The sequence below is a fragment of the Pseudorasbora parva genome, chromosome 1 (assembly GCF_024679245.1).
Source record: "Pseudorasbora parva isolate DD20220531a chromosome 1, ASM2467924v1, whole genome shotgun sequence".
NCBI classification, from domain to species: Eukaryota; Metazoa; Chordata; class Actinopteri; order Cypriniformes; family Gobionidae; genus Pseudorasbora; species Pseudorasbora parva.
In genome coordinates, this window is record NC_090172.1 from 12,564,025 (window position 1) to 12,590,192 (window position 26,168).

Here is a 26,168-nt window from a genome sequence, read left to right on the forward strand (position 1 = left end):
AGAATGTTTCCTGTGATGGGTAGGTTTAGGTACAGGGGCAGTGTAAGGGGATAGAAAATACGGTTTGTACAGTATAAAAACCATTACGCCTATGGAGAGTCCCTGTAAACCACATATACCAACATGTGTGTGTGTGTGTGTGTGTGTGTGTGTGTATGTTTGTGTTTTGAGGGTTTTTTTCTCACTTTTGGTGTCTAGTTGAGCTCTGTATTTCTCCCAGCTCTTGAGTCGCACTCTATCTCCAAGAAGGTCCAGAAATTCATCAAACACTGGGCCAGCGCTCTCATTGTTATACATGTCCTCTTCAGTACTCTGTCCTGCTCTGCAGTACATAACGCCCACCTTACGCTGGAAATTCAACTTTACATACACACACAAGCATTAACAAGGATGCGTGTGTACAAGGATGCAATGACACATTTCAAACGCCAACTTCAGACATGTTACCAGTGTACCAGTATACTTCATTTTTTGTTGCCTTTAGTCTGTCTATTAACTTAAAGGTCATCTATATGCCGGGTTGAGGAGTACCGGAATGCATGTAACTTAGTTATTTATTTAAAATACAAAATCTAAGTAACTGTATTTTATTAGTACTGTCCTGAATAAGCTATTTCACATAATAGTATATTATATATTATATAATATTATATATTATACAATTAGTAGCATAATATATTACATATACTTTGCGAGACAAATTTCCATGTTAAAAAATGTACATACCTTTACATCTTAACTGTCTGTCATTCTCTGGATGATCCACTAATGTTTAGGTAATTGCAACTTTTTATCTCACAGTGTTTTGTTTTTTTTCAATCTCAGAACTGCGACTTTTTTCTGAGAATTGTGAGAAACTCACAGTTATGAATTATAATGTCCAATTATAAGGGGAAAATACATTTTTTTCTCAGAATTGCGACTTTAATAAAACATTTTTTTAAAAAGTTTATTGCTAATTTTGATCTCACAATTCTAACTATAACACGCATTTGTGAGTTTATATACCGCAATTCTTACTTTATTACCTGCAATTGCAAGATGCAACCTCGCAATTGAAAAGAAAAAAGAAAAAAGTCAGAAATGTTAAATAAAAAAGGTCCCAATTACCTTTTTTATTTTTATATTTAGTGGCAGAAACAAGTTTCCATGAAACACAATGCATTAAGAGCAGGAGGTGAAAACTTTTGAACAGGGTGATGTGTACATCTTAGTTTGTTTAAATATCGTATTTTTTTATTTAGTACTGTGCTTTAGAAACTAATAACCAAGTATGTTCGGTGGTCCCTTTATATTACATACCTTATTAGTATTCCAAAGCATTTTAAAGTATTTAGATTAAGTTATAAAACTTATAATCTAAACATTTTAAAAGTAACCTTCCCAACCCTGTCTTTATTATATGTAGCAGGCAATGTAGATCAAATTATCTTATGATATATACATTTATTTATTTTTTACAGTCAGTTCAGAAATATAGTGACATTGAGGAAAATGTCACTTTTCAAGCTTGTGCACATACATATGCATAAACACTAAATATATACACAAAAGCTTTCAAAAGTTTGGAATAATTTAGATTTTTTTTTTTGGAAAGAAGTGTAATTTTCAAATGTAATTTTTGCGTAATTGCATGTTCAGCATCATTACTCCAGTATTTAGTGTCACATGATCCTTTAGAAATCTACAGAGCCCCTAAAACAATATGTTAAAAACAAAAATTGAGATGAGAGGAACATTTTTTGCCAATGCTTTTGCGTTCACTCACAAATTTGAGTTCCACCAATAAACTTTGCATTAGCTCACAAAATGTTTTCAGTCCCCCTAGAATCTTTACATTTACTCGCAAAGAACACTAAAGTTTTGTGATGGAACGCAAATTTGGGAACTCAATAATTTTGAGTGGATGCAAAGTTTCTCGGGCAAAACGCAAAACATTTGCAAGAAATGTTAAAATGTTAAAACCATTGACTTATTATTTAATATGTTTTACCTCTTAGGGGCTCAGGAGAATTCATTATAAAAGGCTGATTTAGTTCTCAATTACTTTAAATTATTATTGGTGTTCAATTATTAATAATAGTTCTTATTATCAACATTTAAAAAAGTTTTTGCTACTTTAATTTTTTTATGGAAACAGTGATAAAAAAATGTTTCCTCCAGGATTCTATGATACATATAACGTTCAAAAGAGTATCATTTATTTAAACAAGAAATAATTGTAACATTATAAATGTCTTAATGGTCACTTGAATCGATTAAATGTATCCTTGTTGATTATTAATTTCTATTGTATAACAAAAGATCTTACCTCAAACTTTTAAATGGTAGTGTATCAGGGTTTCCAAAAAAATTACTATTTTTAACATTGATATATATATATATATATATATATATATATATATATATATATATATATATATATATACAAAATGTCAGTTTGCCAGAATTAGAGAAAGAAGCTCAATGTAAGTGTAAAATCACTTACCCCCTGCTCATCCAGTTTAAGGAGTGTGTCTTTGACTTTAGGGGATGTAGAGGCCAGTCTGAGGCAATGTAGGTTAAGATCAGGCAAAATAAACTCCAGCAGTCTCTTGGGAGAAAGGCCACGTGGCGTTGTGTGACGTGCTGCGGAGGGAACCGACTCCTCCAGGATTGAACCTCTCAGGGTCTTCAGCTGCAGAAAAAGGACAGGGACAACACCAATTAATGAGAACAAAAGACATAATGTAGACTTAAAAGGGGTTAAATCATATATATTCTCCAAATTTGATCAAATTTGTGTTGTATTCATAATTATATAAAGACATTTAAAAAAGTAAAGGTTGCAGCTGTAAAACCTCATAAAAAAAGGTTTCATTTTGAAATGAACCTTTTCCTCCCAAAAGGTCATTGTAGTAAAAACCTAAACAATTATTTTTCTGTGTGTCAAAAGTTGAATACATATACACTGTAAAAAAGTTACCTTGGTTGCCTTAAAATTTTAAGTTCATTGAAATTAAAAATTTGAGTTAATACAATGCAATTTTTTGAGAATTTACATCACCCTTTATTCAAATAGCATTAAAAGATTTTGTAAGCATACGCATAATTGAGTTTTATTTGCAATAATGCAGTGAAACATTCAAAATGTTCATGATTTATCACAACATTTATTTTATTTATGTGGTTCAGATACAATAATATTTTGAGTTTCTATTTATTAAACCAATTTCCTTCACTGTATCAACTACATTTTTTTAATTCAATGAACTCAACATTTTAAGGCAACCAGGTTACTTACTTTTTTTAAAGTTAAATCAACAATATTTTTTTACAGTGTATTAATATATAAAGTATTGAGTTACAGTCTTTTTAATGTAATGCTATAGTTTTTTTAAAAATATTTTTAAGAAAGAGGAAAATAAATGAAATTGTACACTTTTGTATGACCTTTCTTGTGACCAAAACAAACCATCAATAAAGGTGTAAAGACAGAGGGTGGAACATTTTCACAATTCTGACAATTTTTCTAATGGAAATTAGTTGCAACATAGTAGATCTCAAGGAAAAAATAAATAAATGATAAAGTATAGGATATAATTCCTTTAAACAAATGAGTGAAAAGGTTTCAAAATGTCTTCTTCGACTTCTTCTGTGTGTGAGAGAGTCTTGTATTTACTTCAGTGGTCCTGAAAATGATTCTGTAGTTGTACTGGGACCCACTTGATCCCTCTTTTTCCTCCCTGCGAAAACTGACAGCCACCGGCCCCAAACGCTCATCGATGCCAAAGAAATTTTGATGGTCTGGATTATAAGAAGGAAAAGATATTATGCAAAATGTTATTAATTAACATAAAATGCCGTAAATAAATACATAAATAAATAGACAACAATATAAACAAACACCAGAATATTAAACACTAGATTAAGAGGAAACTATCTTTGTGTAACCTTTACACAGTGTATTGCCTCAGAATAAGCATACATGATGGTAAAAATTACTGTTTGATCAAGAGTCTGAGTGAATTGAATTGTGTTCCACCTGCAATATTTGAGCTTTTTTCTACATACTTGGACATCAGACTTGTGCTAATGTCTTGTATGTCCATGTTCAGAACTAGATAGCCAATAGCGCTTTGTCTATGTCACAACCTGACAAAGCTGCACTTGAAAGCTTGTTACAGCCACTGTATTAAAAATCTAGGTTAATAGATTCCCCCCTTTTGGATTTAATACGCATATTGATATTCACATTACATATAATATCTTTTGGTAATGTGATGATGTGTATTTAAAAAAAAATATTATTTATATTTGTGCATTGCATCCTTTGCAATCCTATCCTAGCATTTGATTTCACAGAAAATCTGATAATACTCTGAAGTGGAGAATGAGTCATCAAAATTGTTGATCTGTTCTCTCTGCACCCCCAGTTAGAGAAGCACTGCAGTAACGCATACGTAAAATATATTTGTAAGAGTTATTTTTCAATTATACTCAGCAAAATGCAATTATATATCAAGAAACTGAACAGAGGCAGACTTTTGATTATTTTTATATAATATTTTTTTATATTATAAATATAATCTGCATTCTCATCTAGACAAGCAGTTTCCCTGACCACTGCAGACACAAAAGTCTACTATTTTAACTTAAAAATATTTTCCTTGGCTTGTTTATCACCAAAAAGCAAATTCAATTGTTCATAAAAGCAAGTCTAAGACAGAATGTTTCTCAACCACTCTCTGCATTAAATGTGAATGGCGACTGTTTCGCCATCTGTTGGACTGGTCTGGGTCAATTTGCATTTTGTTCAGCCCAACTGATATTCAGTTTTAATAGTCCACTTGAATGTTATTCACTTAACTTAAAAAAAAAACAAAAAAAAACATTTTTTACATTTGACTGGCAGGGACCTTTACAGTCAGAAATATTGGTCTTAGAAGGCAAATAAATACAAAAGAACAAGAAGAAATACAATAACAGCATGTTGGTTTGATAACAGATAACAATAACAGACATGGTTCCAACACTGCCAGAATAAAAGTGCAAAAGCTACACCTTTACAAAGAGCTTGTCACCGGGGCTTAAAGAAACCTCATCTACCCATAAAAGGTGATTATTAGTTTCTTAGAGCAGGGATGTCAAACTCAGTTCCTGGAGGGACACACTTGAACTAGCTAATCAAGGTTTTCTGGATTGCTAGAAACAGAGATGTGCTTCGTCCCAATTTGCATACTATCTGTCCTAAATAGTATTCGAAATTAGAATTACTGTGTCCCCAAATCGTAGTATGTTGAAATAAGTACTCCAGAGATACTAGTATGGTCTACTTTTCCTGAATTCAAAGTGCATGTCCATGCACACTATAACAGCTATTGCTCCCAACCCACTGCACATTCGATTGGAACTACAAACATTAATAAAAAGGTGTTAAGAAACTACAAACAGATGTGCATGTCCGGCTGTTACGTATAAACTTTTAGATAAAGGGGTTTGAGTGATTAATAATCAGTATCTAATTTATTCAATGTTATCCATATTATATACTTTATCTGCAAAAGCATTGTGAACATTTGCAAAGAAAACAGATCAATCCAAAACTAATGTTTAAGAGCAAACACAAAGACTACTGAGGGGATGTCGAGTCATTAAATGACAAGCTATTTCCTCACAAAAGAGGTTTATTCAGTGTAGTGAAGCCTCTCCTCCATTTACATCATTTTAAAAAAACACCTCCTTCCCTTGCCTTCAAGTGGCTTTGTTAGAAACTTCCAGGCAGGTTTTTTGGACCTGGTTGTAGCTACACTCTGCAGGACAGTGGCCCTCCAGCAACAGAGTTTGACATGTGCCTTACAATATATAGCAGTAACCCTTAAGACAGTGGTTCCCAACCATGTTCCTGGAGTTTCGTGAGATACCTTTGTGCACAAACATTGCTTGCAGAATAAGCTGCCTAAGTTTTCAGATGCAGTCATTTAGTGTTGGGTTGTGGTTGGGAACCCCTACCTTAAGGTTACTATTAAGGTACTAACCTAGGTAAATAATGCACAAAGATGTCTCTTTAAGGTCCATATAAGTGACTAGAGTAGCTACACAGTATGTAGTAGTACCCCTTAAGGTAGTACTATCAAACTTTTAGGGGTAAATAAGGTATAAAGACATCCCTAGAGGTTGCCCAATTCTGTTCATGGATATCTACCTACCTACAGAGTTCAGTTCTAACCTTACTCCAACACACCTACCTATAATTATGAAGTGTTCCGGAAGAGCTTAATTAGCTGCTTCAGATTAGCTGTTTGATCAAAGTTAGAGCTTAAATTTGCAGGCAGATAGATCTCTAGGAATATGATTGGGCACTACTCCTTTAACACTAACATCCAAGCTGTTGTACCCTTAAAAGTAAAATTTCTGCACATTTATTCTGAAAGTGTTGTATAAGCAATGAAAATGGCTGTGATGTGTTTTTTTCAAAAAGAACAAACAAGTAAAAGTGATTTGCCACATACACAAACCCTTACCTTTCATGTAAAAGTACTTGTGATAGTAACGAGCCCCAAGGTCTGCATGCTCGATGAAGTAGTTACTTTTCCCCTGGGGCTGGACGTGGCTCTCCCTGGGCTCCTCTAACACTGAAACAGCATCATTGGGGCTTTGAAGACTCCTCCACCTGCACCTGCTGTGCAGGCCAAGCCCCACGCTCTCCTCGCCACCCATCTCATTCCGAAAGTGAGGACAGCTGAGCAGGAGATCATTATCGTTCCCATCTCCTTCATCCAGCAAAGACTGCTCTACGTCTTCCAAACTAGTCCCGCTTCCTGTGCTGCCCCCTCCACCCTGAGAAACTGAGGACGGTGTGGATTGCGAGAGTGGACGAAGCTGAGAGGCAGCTGACGCACCAGATGTGATGTTCTTCTTGCGCCCAATACTGTCCCGATTGGTGGCAGCCTCTGACAGGTCAAAGAGGATGCTCTGTACGTCATAGTGTGCAAAATTGCGCACCCAAGCACCACCTGGGACTTGTTCACAGAAAAACTGAGGGGCCTGCGAAGGGGACGGTTTGGCCTTCTTACTGAGTCCCTCTGGTTTTGGAGGCTTGACTGGTTTTGAAGTGTCTACTGGAGGAGAACAGTTTGCTTGATACAAGCCGTCCAGCTCAGGAAGTGCCTCTTGCAGTCCCAGAAGAACAAATGGATCTCTGAAGCGCAAGGCATTAGGGCTGAGAGCCCCTTGTTCTTGGGCACCAGGATCTACGGAATGTGTCTGTCGCTCCAGCGAGGAGAGGCTGCCGTATTCTCGATGGAGAGACTCCCCCTGCCCGGCAGTCCCAGTTTTGTCCCCCACTGCTCGGAGCAACTTTCTACCGACCTGCCCCGTTGAATCCAAATCGCCAAGGGTAACATCACTGTTGCTGCGCTGCATTATGTGTCCACGACCCACTGTCCTCAGATTCAGTGCAGCTGCATTGGGTGTGACGATGTCACTGTTTGTTCCTTCTCCCTCTCTCCTGGGGGGCCATTCGGCCACAACTCTTGTCCGCACACTACCTCCATCCTGCTTGGAGTCAAAGTTCACTCTGGCTAGGGGCGGGCGTGGACTCTGCCTGCGGAACTTACGGATGAAGAGATCGTCTGACTGCATGTTGCCCTGATGATTTAAATTTGTGGGAAGCTCTCACTATTCAGTTTCCTTTGCCCCTTTTTCTTACTTCTCCAACCAAATTACTGCATCTGTGTGAATAAGTCAGGAGTTTTTGAGGAACTCAAGTGACAGACACAAATGTTCTAGCCATGAACACCGAAATTCTCCAGCACTGCCAGCAGAGCTCTGTTCGATAGGTTCCTCATCCACTAAAATATTCAGAAGGGCTGAGCACAACCTTCTGCCTTGGAATAAAATAACAGCCACACAGGCTCCAGATATGATTTCAATCTCTCATTAACCATCTTAAATTCTAATACGCAACAGTACTCTGGTCATTAATGGTATAGGAAAACCCCCGCAAGACTGACTATGATTGTATGCGGATTGATTGAAGTTGGACCTCCTATAGACTCCCACTCTGGTTTATTCTGAGTCAGGTACACCTCGTTGCGACTCTCCGTTCATGGCCAACCTCAAGCTCTGTGCCCTTAGAGACCACGGCTGCATCCTCCACTGAATTCCTGAAACACAATCACATGTAGGTTATTAATAGGTTGTACATAATAATAGATGTTATATATATAGCTTTTTTTGTGTGTGTAAATGACACTTTGTGCTTAGGTTTTATGGCAGTACATTAGATGCTGTGGTCAATTTTGTATACCTTATTATGTGCAAAGATCTGTGTGGATATTAGTTGCAATGGCTTGACATTATTTATACACTGTAATAAATGTTCACCTACTTTAACTCAAAAAGTGCTAACCTTCCGTAGCCACTGGTGAACCAAGGCAACACAAGCATCTGCATTGAGCGGCACTCTAGGTCAGTGCAGGGTGCAGCTCAAACACACACAGACAGCTGGTTGGTCTTCCTACCACTTACCAAAAAGATTAATAATCGCTAATCCAGCTCTCTGTTCTGGTGAAACAACCAAATTAAAACGGAACCAAATGTGCCCCATTCCCAAAATACACACACTGACATACTAATGATTTGTTTTAAAGAACTATAAGCAATCGGGTTTGGATCAAGGGCCTGCTAACAATTAAAACAACAATCACAAACAAAAAAACGTCAATGCTTTCTGCATATTTTCTATAATATGCAAGAAACATAGAATGTATACATCTATGTGTGTATTCGGACATGTCATACCTGACACAAACATAAATTTAACAAATAAGTTATACTGTATGTCTTGCAAAAATAATCACAGGCCTAATTCTAACAAAACAAAACAAAGAAAATCACAGGCCTATCAAAATGTCAGCACAAACATGATGTGGTTGCTAAGGTAGAACAGGTTTCATTTTTATACACTTCCTCTCAGTCAAAAATAGCATACAGACTATGCCGTACATCAGACCACATCCACCCAGCTGACCTGCACAATAGCTACTCTGCTCACAACAGGAGGGGGCTTCCTGAAAACTTTGCCAATACATTGGAAAATACTCATAAAAATCAACATTGTTTGCCAGTGGTTTTAGCCCATTGTGCATGATGATTTTCTTGTCTTGTGTTTTTTTGCCTTATGATTTGAGTCTGCTCACACACTCTTACACAGGATCTCTATCTCTGCATTCTGGTTTGTTGGGTAAAGGAGGGAGAGGAAGATTAATATCCAAAGACTTGCCCGATAAGCGAAACTTTGTTTTCATAAAAACATTCAGACCCCCAGTCTACTCTGTTGCATAAAGTTATGTACAGTAGTTTATTCAGAAAGCAAATAAAATCTTATTTAAATTATTATGGCGCCCATTGTTCAAACAACCCATAAACTCTCTCTCTATATATATAGCACCTTTAAATGATACTTCTTTATTTTACTATTTTTACTATTTTTACTTTACTATACTATTATTATTTTTAATCGGTTTGAATGAGTGATTCATACATACTTCAATTGTTTCATTACTGGATGAATCGTTTTTGAACAAATCTCTTGAATTTAATGAATTAAGTCATTCGACTTAATGACATATATGTTTTAACAGTTACTTGTCAGCACTTATTGGCGTAACAATTTAATTGATAAAATATTTATTTGAAGTGTCAAGTTACTTACAAGGTGATTTGCTCTTTTTTTATCATTTCTGTAGACATCAGTTTTTGTATCAGAAACTTTTATCCCAGCAATTCTGTGATCATTTGAATATTTTTACATTAAGATAATTATAGGCTATTGTGTTGTTAAAAAAGATTGACGCTTCATACCTAAACATGACAATCGCTCTGGGTCAGAGGCAATGATTTTGTCAAAGTTATAATAGTGACACTGGCGAATTGTAGTCATTTAGGAATAAGAGCACGTAGGTGTTTGAATCAAGAACGTGATTTTTTAACGATTAACGATCTAATTCCTATTATAGAGCTCAATCATATCACATTTCATCATAAGAAAAACAAAACGTTTATCTGAATAATTTGTATCTTTTTCTTCCCAAATTTTGCCCAGGATAGACAAAACACTATATAATCCATCACTTAAGTTCAGCCGACTCGCAGAGATAAAGTAGATATGGCGTAAATGCTCTGAAACTGCTTTTCTGGGGGCGGCAGTGGCTCAGTGGTTCATGTAGATTGTCTACAAACTGGAAGGTTGGTGGTTCAATCCCCGGTTCCACCTGACCAAGTGTCGAAGTGTCCATGAGCAAGACACCTAACCCCAGCTGCTCCCGACGAGCTGGATGGCGCCTTACATGGCTGACATCGCCGTCGGTGTATGAATGGGTGAATGTGAGGCAAAAATGTAAAGCGCTTTGGATAAAAGCGCTATATAAATGCAGTCCATTTACCATTTACTTTAACTCCAGCTGCACAAGGACATCAGCCAGACTTATTCACTACACACCGCTTTACCGCCTGGCCCCAATTAATATTCATGAGATTCAATTGCCATAATAAGTTGACTAAAGAGCTCTAAAATGCACTTTTGACTAGTAAGAATTACTATTGTAGATTACAAAATTAAATTTAAAGAACAAATTAAATTTAATTAAAGTTTTGAATTGTGTTGCTGCTGCGGCTGGATGTGCATATGTTTGAACTTTGTTTCTGTTTGATAGAATTGTAAATATATCTATTAAAATATGGATATTCTGCTCTATAACTCCTCTCTGAACCTCCGCTGCCCTGTATTTCACTCGTTCATTGGCTGTCGGTCATCGCCGATGTAATTTTCAGTCAGAACTCATTTCACACAGCAGGAGTTTCAGTCGCCGACAGGTCCAGATATTTAGCATGCCAAATATCTCATGGGTGTCGCCGACTCGTCTGCGATTCTCTCTGATCGCGTCTTTGATCATTCACACTGCATGACTGTCACTCGCGTGCACGAGCACCGATTTGCCTATGATCTGGGGCATTTCGGGCATTTGATTTTACAAAACCCGTTGGCGAGCCAAAATCGGTTCAAAATCGCGCAGTGTGAACTAGGCTTTAGTAACTTTTAAAATCAAGTAATCTGTAAAGTAACTAAGTTACTTTTTAAAGGAGTAATCAGTAATCAGATTTCATTTTCAAAGTAACTGTGGCAACACTGCCAGCTTTTTTCACTTAAGATTACTATAATAATTCTTACTTAATTTAATTATTTCATATATTAATAAACTTTAATTTGACAATATTATTTTGAATGTATTTAATTAAATATAATTCTGAATACTCAAAATTGAATTATGACTAGTTGTAATTGGAATTACAGTTACAGTGGTAACTACAATCTAATTTTGACTAATTATATTTGAATTATAGTTTAATTACAGTTAATTAATTACAGATAATGTAAAAAAATCAATTACGGATATCTAAAATAAAAAGCTAAACAAAACAATGGAAGTCGATTCAGACAAATTACTAAGTGGATTACAAGTCAACATTGCATTGCAAATAAAATGGCTTCCCATCGAAGGCACTATAGTGTCACACAAGGCACATATTTTTCTCTGAGAAAAGAACAAAGAACTGCACTGAAGTCATTCTTAAGAAGGGAAGATGTGTTCTGAGTTTTGCCGACTGGATACGGCGAAAGTTTAATCTACTAGCTCCGCTTCAAGTTGCTGTGACTGGTTGTAGCGCTATCCTATCGCATGCAGAGGGAGTTTGAAAGACAACCGCTTATCCTGCCCTCAGATTGAGCCCTGTCAATGCTGAGTTTCCAGACCAAACATCTTGATGTGGGTCTAGCTTGTCAGGCTACCCTTTTCTAAGTCATAAGTGGATTTTCTTTATTATCAGATATGATATATATAAGATACATCTTTATTATCTCTATATACATAACTTCTGCATCCCTCGTTATAGCCACCACACAAATCAAGCCGAGCAGCGTTCACTTGTGACAGCCAGCTATAGGTAACAACAGTGTTCACAACACTAAGCTTCACAAAATTCACAAAAATATATCTTAAATTTGTGTTTCAAAGATGAACGAGAGTCTTGTGGTTTTGGAACGACATGAGGTTGAGGACATTATTTTCATTTTTGGATGAGCTAACCCTTTTAAACCCTACTACATTAACTCAAGTGAGTATGGCTTAAAATAGCGTTGTTCGGGGTCGAAAAAGCCTGCAAAATTACTAAAAATGTCTGCAAAATTGAAGATATGATTTTTCCCTATATGAGATTGTATTTTATGTTTATATAATTTGATATAGGAAATAAATATCACACAAGCAATAGAGCTGTTTTCCAGAATATCAGCGCAATAGCATTTTATTTTATTTTTAATACAACAGTTCAATAAACAATAAGGTGATATTTATTTAGAATTTTAACTGTATTGTCAATTTTGACTGTTTTTGCTCTATCTAACGAATAAGAAATAGTTACGGACAAAGTAAAATAGTTGCATCTCCCTGCATGGTGCTCCATTCCAGAATGAATCAGCTGGTTTAAACAAATCAGTGAATTAATACGCATCCTGGAGTGTCTGCTGAGCCGTGTCAATTGGTGTCTCCTCCGAAATTTGCCTCACCGGCATGACATGCTCAAAAAACCCGTCTCCGGCGCAATAATTCCGATCTTTCATGTATTCACACTCTTGTGTAATCGACGCCCCATCCTAAATAAATCCGTCTCTTCTGTGATACCCTGAAATTTTGAATATTCCAATCTAATATGATTTCTGACCTGTAAGGTTGCCAGAATAATAATCATACACGGTGTGTTAATAGGCCAGAGGAGAACTGGCACCCCGACTGAGTCTGGTTTCTCCCAAGGTTTATTTTTCTCCATCACGCCCTGATGGACTTTTGGTTCCTTGCCACTGTCGCCTTTGGCTTGGCTTGCTCAGTTGGGGACACAAAAATTATGATCAAAGTTATTCAACTAATTATACAAATACAATTTTTGAATTAGGTTTTATTTAATTCTATAAACAATAATACTGATATGCCAACATTGTCGCTATATGATAAATGAAAATAAGCTGATAACATCACTGTTTTCTCCAGAACGACTGTACAGCCAAATCGAATTTTGTTGCAATATTATCCTGTTTGACACTGTGAGGCTGCTTTGACACAATCGTGATTGTAAAAGCGCTATATAAATAAAGTTGATTGATTGATTGATTGAATAATTCTATGGCTCGTTAAAAGGGGTAGTACTTCAGCGCTGGGAAGATGAATGTGTATTTTAATTGGGTCATTTATATAGTAGAAATGTGAATGAATTTTGAATTTGTAATGCTAATTCGCTGAAGACTTGCCGCCTCCTACTGGTGGTTTCAGTTTCATGTAAAAGTACCATATAGAAAAGTATAATTTCATTTTTACATTTCCTATTTATATCAGTGCTGTCAAATCGATTAATTGTGATTAATCACATCCAAAATAAAAGTTTGTATTTACATAATATGTGTGTGTACTGTGTATAATTATTATGTATATACACACTCATTCATGAATATATTCATGAAAAATATATATATATATACTGTATACATATGTGTGTGTGTTTGTTATTATAATATATATAAACAAAAACTTTTACTTTGTGTACGATTCATTCCGATTTACCAATTTGACAGCACTAATTTCTTTATTCAAAATGTTACATTTAAAACATTGCATAACATTATTCCTATAATAATAAACATCGATTTCTGTCAGTAATGCACAACATTGATTTAGCTCATTTACCAATTCCAGCAAAGTGCCAACAAAATGATTTAAATAAATAAATATGACCCCCCCCCCCCCCCCCCATATTTTAGAAAGCACCTAATATTTCATAAACATTAAGCACACTTGGACACAATTCAGGCCATTTGGGGTTTTTGAAAAAAACATTTATAATGCCATGAGCTTCGTAAAGTTTGGTAAACCCACCAACCTTTTTAGAGACTATTTCGTTTTAGCTCCATGTTGGACCTAATCAAAATAAATAAAAACCTTTAACATTATAGCCTATATAAAGTAGCTATAGGCCCTATCATGTTCCAGCATTTAATCAATAGATGGCTCTACACGCATCCACGGATGTCTAGGCTAAACCCTGAATATCCACTGACCCTAGAACCGCCCCTACATCATGTCTTTCTCAGCATCGTTTTTGTGCTGATGTGCCGTTTCATTCTTGAGCATCCATGCACTAAATTTCATCCAAATCTGGCCAAAAAGGGCAGTATGTGCAGTGAGAGCTGTGTGAATACAATAATCTCCCTGCCTCTGAACAGACTCATTTACGCTACAGAAAATGATTATTTCACAAATAGTACTCTTTACAATAACATGAGTGTTTATGAGCAATTCAATTTCATAATAACAACAAAGGCTGCTCGCACAGATTAGAAAACGATATGAATCATTGGCCGCTACATGCCAACCGGAACAGGACGAAGTAACCGAATGAACAAAGAAGAAAACGAGCACATCCTTTCTCACTTACAGGACGCTGCTAGTGTCTTCGTGCCGATTGCATCAGTGACATTTGTGTCACTCGCATTATAAAATAGCGGTCTCGAATGAAACTCACCGACAAAGCGATGTTTGACAGCTGTCTAGTCTCTCGTCTCCCTCGCGTAATTCCTGTCGAACTGACGTCTTTTATGCTAAACCAAGCTCGACGAATATGCCGTTTTTGCACGGCGACTTCCTGTGATTTGCAACCTCGAGAACAGGTGCAGTGGTGCAGCGAGCCCTTCCGATGCGCGCGCCAGTGAAGCTCCAATACGCGAGCACTGCGGTGATGTATTTTAAAGGTGAACGACGAGGATTTGACGGTTTCATCTCTCTCTCTCTCTCTCTCTCTCTCTCTCTCTCTCTCTCTCTCTCTCTCTCTCTCTCTCTCTCTCTCTCTCTCTCTCTCTCTCTCTCTCTCTCTCACACACACACACACACACACAAACGGTACAGCAGCGAGTGTCCTGATCTTATTTCACACTCTCCTTTCTTGAAATAGACGTTTTTCCCCACTGCAGATTTAGGGGCAAACGCACCCTGAGCAAATGCAGCAGAATCGAATGCCAGACATCCGATTGTAAAAGCCGAAATGTTTTAAATAAATGCATTAAATAAATTATTCGCTAGAAATAGCCAAGATTGATCTAGCCTATTTATTTATTATGAGGAACATGCAGCACTGTGTTTTCGAGAACTAACTGAAACATTTAGTGTGAATTGTGTTGTGCATTTGACAAATTGTCCGTTTCCTCTTTCTGATACTGAGACACCATTCTCACTCCACATGCTTAAATTTTAGTTTCACTTCCAATTTTCTGACATTCCATAGAAAATTTAGTAGGCTACTACAGCTTTTGTTGGTATGACATTTGAGACTGTCAAATTTGCACAAAGCTTTCATCAACCTACACAGGTCCGCTAATTATTGGGCTTTTTTCATGTGACATCTCTTTTTTGTCATTTATGTTTACACTATAAAACATTTAGGATGCATTATCAAACATCCTAAATATTTAATAATGTCAATATGATTATCCTGCAGCCTCTGTATGCTCTCAACTGTTTTCAAGTTCAAGTGCATCACCTGTTAATGTGTTTTTTCAAGCATGATGAATTGGTAGCTGAAAATAGATGCAAATTTAACCCTCTTAAAAGAGGGTTCCACTTTCCCACAACCAACTAGATCAACTAGAGTAAAGCTGTTTAAGTGATGTAGGCCTTTTACTATTTTAGAAAGCAATATTTTTATATTATACTTCGATACCAATGTTGAGAAATAATAAATGTATACAAGAGAGAAAGGAATTTATTATTTATTGTTTAGTCAACCGCATTGGTAACACTTTACAATAAGATTGTAGTTAACATGAACTAATCATGAACAACACCTCTGTTCAGGATTAGTTAATATTTGTTAATGTTACAAATCCAGCTGTTCATGTTAGTTCACAGTGCATTAAGTAATGTTAACACGATTTTAATACAGTATTTGTAAATGTTGAAATTAACATTAACAAAGATAAATAAATGCTTTATAAGTGCAGTTCATGATAAGTTCATGTTAATGTAGTTAACTAATAAACCTTATTGTAAATTGTTACCACAGCATTGAAAATGATTGTCTTGTATTTAAGAATTGTCATATCATTGCTGATTGGAATTTGCAACAGGACACAAAGATGTATTAATTGTGTAGGAAGTTGCACAAAGCTTTGTTACCTCTTTATTATCCCTTTTAAATATTATGTTAGGTTAAAAGCTATATCTGATCTTTAACTTGTAGGGTCGGTGTTGACTGAGCAATGCACATACATCTTATAGATAAATTCATACAAAATAGTTTTTTAAAGAAAAATTGAGCATATCAACAATTTGCTGCTTTTGTGATCTGTTTATGTTTTTTGTACAAAGTGATTTGTTCGTTTCCACAGATTTGCCAGTGTATGTGATTCCTGACAGTCTTTTGAACTAATTTGAAAATGTGCCTGTAGCTAATTCTTAAGTTATAGGTTGAAATAAAATTATGTTAACTAGCTGAATTGATGACTGTAAGAAAAATATAAAGAAAACAACAACAAAAACAACAACAACAACAACAAAAACCACATACTTATAATTAGTTGAATTGTGCTGAGACCACACTGCATGATTCTCAAAGTAGTGAGATCACAGTTCTTTTCACACTGCATGACTATCTGGGGTAGCATTCAGGGGTATAGCATTCTGATGTTACAATAGGACAAATCGCAGACAACTCTGTCTCGTCCATAAACTGTTTCACAACCAAACACATGCGAGAAGTGACAAGGAAACAATGCGAAATTAAGCACGAGACATTTTATTTTTTTTCAAGCCAACAAGAAGGTTGCAATCCAAATTGTCTGTGCGCTGATTTACAGCGAAAATGGAGAAAAAATACAGGGATAGTGTACAGATAGTGTACAGAGGATTGTGTGTTCTGCAAAGAGATTTGGAGGTAAATAAATCATTTTGCAATGCTGCTGTCTGTTTGTGCTTTGTTTCTGTTTTATATCATTGTAAATACAGTATATCTATTAAAATACTGATATTCTGGTCTATAACTCCTCCCCGAACTTGCGCCTTGCCCTGTATCTTGGGCTTTCATTGGCTGTAGGTCATCGCCAATGTAATTTTCAGTCAAAACATATTTCACGCAACAGGATTTTGAATCAATGACAGTTCCAAATATTTAGCATGCCAAAGACACTATATTGCCAAAAGTATTGGGACAATAGTATTGGCCAATTGTGTGTAAAAGCAAGCACCTAAGCATGCAGACTGCTTCTACAAACATTTTTGAAAGAATGGGTCGCTCTCATGAGCTCAGTGAATTCAAACATGTTTCTGTGATAGGTTGAAACCTGTGCAATAAGTCCATTTGTGAAATTTCCTCACTACTAAATATTCAACGGACAAGTGTTAGTGGTAATATAACAAAGTGGCAGCCATTGGGAACAACAGCAACTCAATAACAAATTGTTAGGCCATGTAAAATCAAAGAGTGGGGTTAGCGCATGCTGAGGCGCACAGTAGACAGAAATAGCCAACTTTCTGCAGAGTCAAGATGTAGAGAGCTTCATGGAATGGGTTGCATGGCCAAGCAGCTGCATCCAAGCCTTACGTCACCAAGTGCAATGCAAAGTGTTGGATGGAGTGGTGTAAAGCACGCCACCACTGCACTCTAGAGCAGTGGAGACATGTTCTCTGGAATGACAACTCACACTTCTCTGTCTGGCAATCCGATGGACGAGTCTGGATTTGGCAGTTGCCAGGAGAATGGAATGCCTAACTGCATTGTACAAAGTGTAAAGTTTGGTGGATGGGGGATTATGGTGTGGGGGTTGATTTTCAGGGGTTGGGCTTGGTCCCTTGGTTACAGTGAAAGGAACTCTTAATGTTTCAGCATACCAAGACATTTTGGATGATTTCATGCTTCCAACTTTGTGGGAACAGTTTGGGGATAGCCCTTTCCTGTTCCAACATGTCTACGCACCAGTGCACCAAGCAAGGGCTATAAAGACATGAGCAATGTTTGATATAGAGGAACTTGACTGGCCTTCACAGAGCCCTGACCTCAACCCGATAGAACACCTTTGGGATGAATTCGAGTGGAGACTGTGAGACAGGCCTTCTCGTCCAAAATGACCTCACAGATACACTTCTAGAAGAATGGTCAATAATTCCCATAAACACACTCCTAAACCTTGTGGAAAGCCTTCATAGAATAGTTAAAGCTGTTATAGCTGCAAAGAGTGGGCCAACTCCATATTAAACCCTACAGATTAAGTATGGGATGTCATTAAAGTGCATGTGCATGTTAAGGCAGGTTTCCCAAAACGTTTGCCAATATAGTGTATCCCACAGGCATTGGCAACTCGTCTACGATTCATACATTGTGAATGAGCACCATTTTGCCTATGATTTCAGGCATTTGTCTGCGAATTTGCAAAATCTGTTGGCGAGTCAAAATCAGGGCTAAAAAATTGTGCAGTGTGAACTCGCCACAAGAGAATACAATGTAATTTATTACTAATAACAGCAGAATATCTGTTTGCTATGTTATATTATATATTAATTGTCTTTTTTCTCCATGTCAACACACACATACTAACAAATTGCAGTCATCCCAACCCCCCCCACCCATAGCGGCCTGTGTATATAAATTAAGCCATAGTTGCTACAATAAACAGCTTGCTATGGTGCACAGTGTTTATTACAGTTTATTATTTTTCTATATGCAGTGAGGGATTAAAGACAGAAAAGGCTTAAAAAGCTTTAACGGGTTAGTTCACCCAAAAATTCTGTCAATAATTACTTACCTGTCGTTTGACATCCCTAAGACCTTCTCGGTTACGTATGTAACCCTCGTTCCCTGAAGGAAGGGAACAGAGATCAAAACAATCCAATGACATGAAAATGTCATGGGTCTGTGGAATTTGCCTAATGCAACCCTGCCCCACTGAGTGGGTATAAACGGCGTTGCATAGCAGTCATGCATTTATGTTACCGGCTGAGGAGCTGAGGCCCGAGGTCGACCTCCCCGGCCATACCAGCGGTACAGTGGATGTGGCATGGGGACAAAATGTCTCCGTTCCCTTCCTTCAGGGAACGAGGGTTACATATGTAACTGAGACTTTCCATTTCATTCAGTACACTACGAGTTATATCAGTATGTAATTATTATTATCATAATTATTATTGTTATTATTATTATAGGTGGAAACGTTTTTTAAACCCCTGGGGTGGCAAAGGTCTTGCCAAGGGAAGACACGTGCTCAAGGAGACTTACCGTGAAGAATACACATGTGACGGTTGGCCTTTGGGTGGGAACCGTGCACACGGGCAGCTAGCCTGACATGAAGGCTGGGACCATTTGGGCATGCACTCTGGTGCCGGCATCAACCATGCTGGAGGAACTCAGTGCCTTCGGGGAGGCTCACCTAAATGAATGAGTGCACATATCCAGTCCGTGGAGTGGAATGGCGCAGCAAGCGAAGACACCAGCGTGTGTCCAGTCACTGGCCATCTGGGGCAAGTATATGAGAGGACACAGGCTCCACTTGCAGATTATAAAACCTGGCGAATGTGTTGGATGTCGCCCAGCGTGCAGCCCTCGTGGGGCTCAGTGGCGAATGAGTTGGTTCTCTGTTCCAATAGGGTGCCTCCGACCGTTTTTTTGAGACCAACGGCGGGAAATTGATTAAACAAAAGATTTTCCCTGGGGAAGGAGTGGTCCTGTCACCATCTCCTGAGAGGGAACCGAATTCACCTCCAAGCAGCCTGTCTCCGGGCCGCTGCTTAGCCTGCCGTTTAGCTTTGAGATTGAGACAGGCTGGGCGGCCCTCCTGCGGGCACCTCCATGCTAAGGCTCTGGTGAAGGCTGCTGCTCGACGGGGAGGGCGGCCTCGACGGGGAGTGGACTGAGGCGCCTGGGCCGGCGGCAAAGCGGAAGCAGCAGCAGGCTTCCGGGGCAGGATGTGTTTAATAGCCTCAGTTTGTCTCAGTGCGGGTGAGAACTGTTGGGTGCAGTCCTCAACCGCTCCGCCGAATAGCCCAGCCTGGGAGATGGGAGCGTTTAGGAAGCTTGTCCTATCAGACTCACACATCTCAACCAGGTTAAGCCATAGATGGGGCTCCTGGACCACACAAGTGGACATCACCTGACCGAGAGCCTGCGTGTTTACTTTCGTCGCTTGTAGGATGAGGTCGGCGGCCACGCGCAGCTCATGCACAAAAGCAGGGTCAGCACTGCACTCTTGCATGTCTCTGAGCATCCCGGCCTGATAAACCTGAAGGATGGCCAAAGCATGCAGGGCAGATGCGGCTCGGCCCGCGGCCCTATAGGCCCTGCCCATTAGTGAGGACGAGAACCTACAGGTCTCGGATGGGTGGTTTGAGTCGCCGCACCACGCGGGGGCACTCTGAGGACGCAGTTGCATCACAACAGAAGCCTCCACGGGGGGAACCCCAGTGTACCCTTTAACCGCACCGCTATCGAGCGCAGTGAAGGCGGAAGCGGCCACCGAATGATCGCGGAAAGACAATGGCGGAGGTAATCCAGTAATTCCAGTAATAATGACAGAATTTTTATTTTTGAGTCAGACATAACATAAAAACTCAGTGTTTGGGTATTTTTGTGTTACCCAGATACTAAGTTAGACATAGCAACCCAGGGGTTGAGTTATTTATTGCAGGCTTTTTGCAACGTCTTCAGGAGAGAGCAGTGAGGCTCCATCCAATTGGTGCATGTCTTTGGTAAAATACAGTTTTTTTTGCGAGTTTTAATTTATATATAAATTACTTACTGTGCTGTATATTGTTTAATTTTATGCAAAGCAACATACGGGGCGCGCTGTGAGTCCCCTGTGCCAGTCTTTACTGGTCTTTCTGGAAACGCCTTATCCCTGATGCCTTGCATTTTGTGAATTTATTCCATAATATACAGAATATTAAAACACAGGGCCAGATTTAGTTATAGCTGCCACCAGTGCATACCCTCTTTTGCCGTTAAAAAACAATTGTCAGGATTTACTAACAACGCAGTAAAAAAAATTGCACTGAAAACGTGTGGGCAGTTATTTTTGTGGCTGACATTATCGCATATGCACGTTTGTAGGAGTTTCCCTTTCAGATGCAAAATGTATAGAAGCAGAGTATTTAAATTAATCATGCAAGGTGATTCATTAAGGTTTGTGCTCTTCAATTTACTGCCGTTTGTGTCATTATTTTAAAAAAAGCATATCTTAATGATCCCCCTGTTTTCTTTAATTTGCACGTTAATTAGTAGATCAGGTGCAGAACTGTACACTCCCATCTGCACTTTTTTGGAATTGCACTCTCACACAAATTTGCACTGTTCAGTAAATCTGGCCCTTAGGATGTTAAAATATGTTCTCAGAACTGTACACTGATTGTGTATGGACAGGTTATGGAGTCAGTCACAGCATATTTCACCTAAGAGTGAAATTCTGGGTGGCAGTCTAAAGTTAAAAGTTTCTCCTGCTGAACATGATTCAAGCACAGGCATGGAAACGGGTCAACAGAGACTAGAATACACTTTAATTACTAAAAGATGAAAAAAGCTAGAATTATAGTAAAAATTCATTAACCCATTATGGTTACAGGTAGTTGTGACAGGATGTACACAAAGTCCTATCTGAAGAGGGAGGACCTACTACAAACACAATGAACGGCGGCAGAGGCGGAGCTCTGCCTAAGGGAAGACACTAGTTTACTGACAAGGGTGCAACACAATATCAGGTTACCATCAGAAAACATAGGTTACAATAGTAAACAAGAAGTTCATCTACAATGACAAGTTTTGCCAATATACAGTGCATCAGTAAATTATTCACAGCGCTTCACCTAAATTCTTCAAACAATACCTCATAATGACAACACAAAGTTTGTTTGAAATCTTTGCAAATGTTTTAAACATGTTAAAAAAATTAAAATTCCATGTACATAAGTATTCACATGACACTCCTATTTCCACTGATCATCTTTAAGATGTTTCGACAACTTGACTGGAGTCCACTTGTGGTAAACTCAGTTGATTGCACATGATTTGGAAAGTCACACACCTGTCTATATAAGGTTGCACAGTTAACAGTGCATGTCAGAGCACAAGCCAAGCCATGAATTCCAAGGAATTGTCTGTAGACCTCCTAGACAAGATTGTATCGAGGCACAGATCTGGGAGAGGGTATAGAACCCTCTGGCCAGCCATCCGGCCAAATTGAAAGATTTGGGGAGAAGGCCTTAGTCAGGGAGGTGACCAAGTACCTGATGGCCACTCTGACAGAGCTCCAGTATTTCTCTGTAGAGAGAGGAGAAGTTTCCAGAAGAACAACCATCTCTGCAGCACTCCACCAATCAGGCCTGTATGGTAGAGTTGCCAGATGGCACATGACAGTCTACCTGGAGTTTGGCAAAAGGCACCTGAAGGACTCTCAGGCCATAAGAAACAAAGTTCTCTGGTCTGATGAAACAAAGGTTGAACTCTTTGGCCTGAATGGCAAGCATCATGTCTGGAGGAAATCAGGCACCTGGCCAATACCATCCCTATATTGAAGCATGGTGGTGGCAGCATCATGCTGTGGGGATGTTTTTCAGCAGCAGGAACTATTCAGGATTGAGGAAAAGATTAATGCAGCAATGTACAGAGACATCCTTGATGAAAACCTGCTCCAGAGCGCTCTGGGCCTTAGACTGAGGCAAAGGTTCATCTTCCATGAGTGGTTATGGGATAACTGTGAATGTCCTTGGCCCAGCCAGAGCCCAGACTTGAACCTGATTGGAAATCTCTGGAGAGATCTAAAAATGGCTGTGCACTGACGCTCCCCATCCAAACTGATAGAGCTTGAGAAGTCCTACAAAGAAGAATGGGATAAACTGCCTAAAAATAGGTGTGCCAACCTTGCACTCAAAAAGACTTGAGGCTGTAATTGTAATATTTAAGTTGTTTAAATATATGTCTGTAATTCTACATGTTAAGCAGTTTCTGTATATAGACTCTAGGGGGCAGTGGGTGAGGGTTATATGCTGTGAGGCGGTGTAGAAAAAGGAGGCTGGAGGAATAAACAGAACCGCATGTGTTAAAAGTGATCTATGACTCTGGTTGTCTTTTCTGAATAATACATGGTGTCAGAAGTGGGATCGCGAAGATGGATGTTGTCGGAGTGCCCGGAGTGTGAATGGATTGTGAATCACATAATCTTCCCCATGCATGGAGAAAGTTTAAGCAGCATGTTGAACTAATGTTTTCGGGACCGTTTCACCGCAAAGAGAAGATGGAGAAATTCAGCTACCTGCTGTTATGGATCGCAGAGAAAGGACAGGACATTTATAACTCATGAACTCTCACCAAGGATGAAGCCAAGTTGCTCCAAACGTACTATGACAAATTTGAAGCTTACATAGTACCAAAGGCAAACCCAATTTTTGCCACTAACAAGTTCAATGAGAAAACGCAGTGTGCCACGGAAACCTTTGATCAGTTTGTAACTGAACTCTGCTCTGCTTTAACTGCTCGTCAAAGACTGTGGCTACACTAACCCAGAGGAAATGGTGAGAGACTGTAATTTTCTGCATTTATTCCCCACATGTTAGATTGAAGTTACTCAATCAGAGTGCTGAATTAATATTAGAAAAAGCAATCGAGGGCCCAGATGAAAAGTATGGCCATCAGCAGCACAAATGCAGATAATGAGCAACAAGTGCACGCAATAGAAAACATGCAAAAATGCATCAGAGCCGGCAGAAAAACTCAACAACCAACAGTGTACATACAGAACGCCCCTGTACTTGTGGATACTGCAGAAAAGAACACACAGAAGAGAGATATGGCCAGCAAAAGGAAAGCAGTGTGCTAAATAGTTATCCATGACTCTGGTTGTCTTTTCTAAATAATAGAGTAATTTGTGCTAAAGGTGCTTAAACAAAGTATCAAGCAAAGGCTGTGAATACTTATGTCACATGGTATGTCCATGTGATTTTTTTTGTTTAGTTTTTTAATTTTAATAAATTTGAAAAGATTTCAAAAATTTCAAACTTCTATTACATTGTCATTTTAGGGTATAGTTTGTAGAATCGAGGAAAATAATAATGAATTGAATCCATTTTGAAATAAGGCTGTATAAAAATGTAAAAAAATAAAAATAAAATAAAAACCCGCTGTGAATACTTTCTGGGTGCACTGTCCAGCAAAACCAGCACACAAAAAGCCGCTAATTGCCACCTTCAGCGAAAATTAGATAATAATAGCCCCGTTTCCACCAAAATTACCCGGAACAATTTGTACCAGGAACTTTTTTACAGGAACTTTTCTCCCCCCCAGACCTAGTTCCGAGAAGATTAGGCAAATTAGTCCGGTGATGTAGGACTGCGCGCGACTGCTCCTCCAAGTCAGTGACGGACAGTAATCATTTGTGTGTGTACCGACTGAAAGATGTAGTGGACTGTTTACATGAGACGTTATCTAAACCGATCTGGTGTTTACATGTGATGACTTTCAAACGCAATAATTTTGTCACATGCAGTTTGTCTGCCGCATCAAAAATGTCAACGCTGTTTTCTCCAGCAGCTGGAATGTGTTTACTGTAGCCATAGCAACTCTTAACGGCCACCAGGACTAATACAGTATTATAAAATAAGCTATTTATTTGTTGTAAAGTGTAATAATCATCTCAGATAAAAAAAAAAGTTAAAGTAAAAACTGCCTGGGGCAATATACGCTGTGTCATTATTCCAACATTATCTTCATAACTTACGAAATAAAAAGTTTACCCCTCAGAAAAAAGAACTTTCCTCTCTTGTCAAAATGAGCGCGGCGCGCGCTGTCACGTCATGTAAGGACGCACACTTAAAAGTAATCGGTCAGGTCGTTTACATGGTGAAAAAAATGTAATAACGAGTATGGAAGAGATTCAAGCTGTGCTGCTTTTGCTGGTTATGTATAGGTTTACAAAGGTAATTAACAACGACAGAAAAGAGCACTAATATGCAGATTCAGCAGCATGCAGCATATTCAGAAAGCTTGTAAAGCTAGATTTAAAATGACAATATTATTATCAGCTATTACGGACATTGCACGTGAGATGGCTGAGACGAACACGTGCCATCAGACAGAGAGCAAGACTGATTATTTACTAAACGTAGACCGAACCTCGCAAAAGACTTTTAAAAATGCCGGTTGAAATGAAATACTACGTGAGCTAAACCAATCAGCATGTTCAGTGCCCAAGTCCCGCCCTCGAAAGTTCCTGAACTTTGAAAAAGTACTACCTCTACTACCTAAATATTTACCCGGAACTTCATTTAGACCCTGGTTCCTGCGGTCTAAACACACCGAGTACCACCCAAAGTTCCTGGTTCCTGGGTAAAGTTCCTGTGGTGGAAACGGTGCTAATGGTGAGCTAACGCTGTCCACACAAAGTATACATTTCGTTTCAATCTGCTAAAATCCAGCCTCAGCCCATTCAGAAATGCCTGTTTGATGGCAGAAACCGCTAAATGCAAATTCCCTTTCTCAGCAAAAGCCTCTAAGTTCACAGAACCAATCAGAAGACGCAAATCAAATCTCAGGATTTCAAGATAAATAAGGAGTGTGTGCAAAGATCATTACAGTGGCAATGAAAGGATTTCACGAGTATCATGTCAACACAACAGTGTTTTGTGTGCTTCAGTAAAGAAAAGCTGTAATAAGCGGACATGGCAGCCACTTGCATCACAGCAACCCATACTGTGTGGATCAATTTCTTCATTGTTACATTTTGAATTCTGCTTTCATCATTTGCAATATTTCCAGTTGCATCTTTAGTGTTTTTGCAACTGTTTATTATGTCTTGTTGTCCAAAGAGGTGGATTTACACACAAAAAAGCACACATGGACTTTCAACATTAAATACCAATGGTTTGACTAGTGACATTTAAAAAAATAACTGACACATTTTACTGTTCCTCCTGATATATATATGAAACAATGGAAAACCGATTACATGTAGTACGGAATGTAATGAGGTTCTGGTATAGTTTCAGAAGGCTGTTTGACTCCGACCATAACCCTTAATATAGGTTCTGCTTCCTGTTTGACAGGAAGTGATGTGATAT

At 38.4% G+C, this 26,168-nt stretch overlaps 1 protein-coding gene across 6 annotated transcripts in view; it reads right to left on the minus strand.

Annotated features, from left to right (window-relative positions):
- The window catches only part of sipa1 (signal-induced proliferation-associated 1), an 84,466-nt gene that overhangs the window by 40,934 nt on the left and 17,364 nt on the right, over positions 1-26,168 (minus strand). For 5 of the 6 annotated variants that reach the window (XR_010899193.1, XM_067424800.1, XM_067424723.1 and 2 more), the window contains exons 2-5: positions 6,504-8,147; positions 3,662-3,786; positions 2,489-2,677; positions 186-360 (exon numbers count right to left, since the gene is read on the minus strand). Coding sequence is in view for 5 of the 6 variants with exons in the window: in XM_067424800.1 (XP_067280901.1) it covers positions 186-360; positions 2,489-2,677; positions 3,662-3,786; positions 6,504-7,623 (1,609 nt within the window). In the remaining variant the exon portion in view is untranslated. Of the gene's footprint in view, positions 1-185; positions 361-2,488; positions 2,678-3,661; positions 3,787-6,503; positions 8,148-14,610; positions 14,875-26,168 lie in introns of those variants that run through there. The other variant, XM_067424651.1, reaches the window with a different exon arrangement.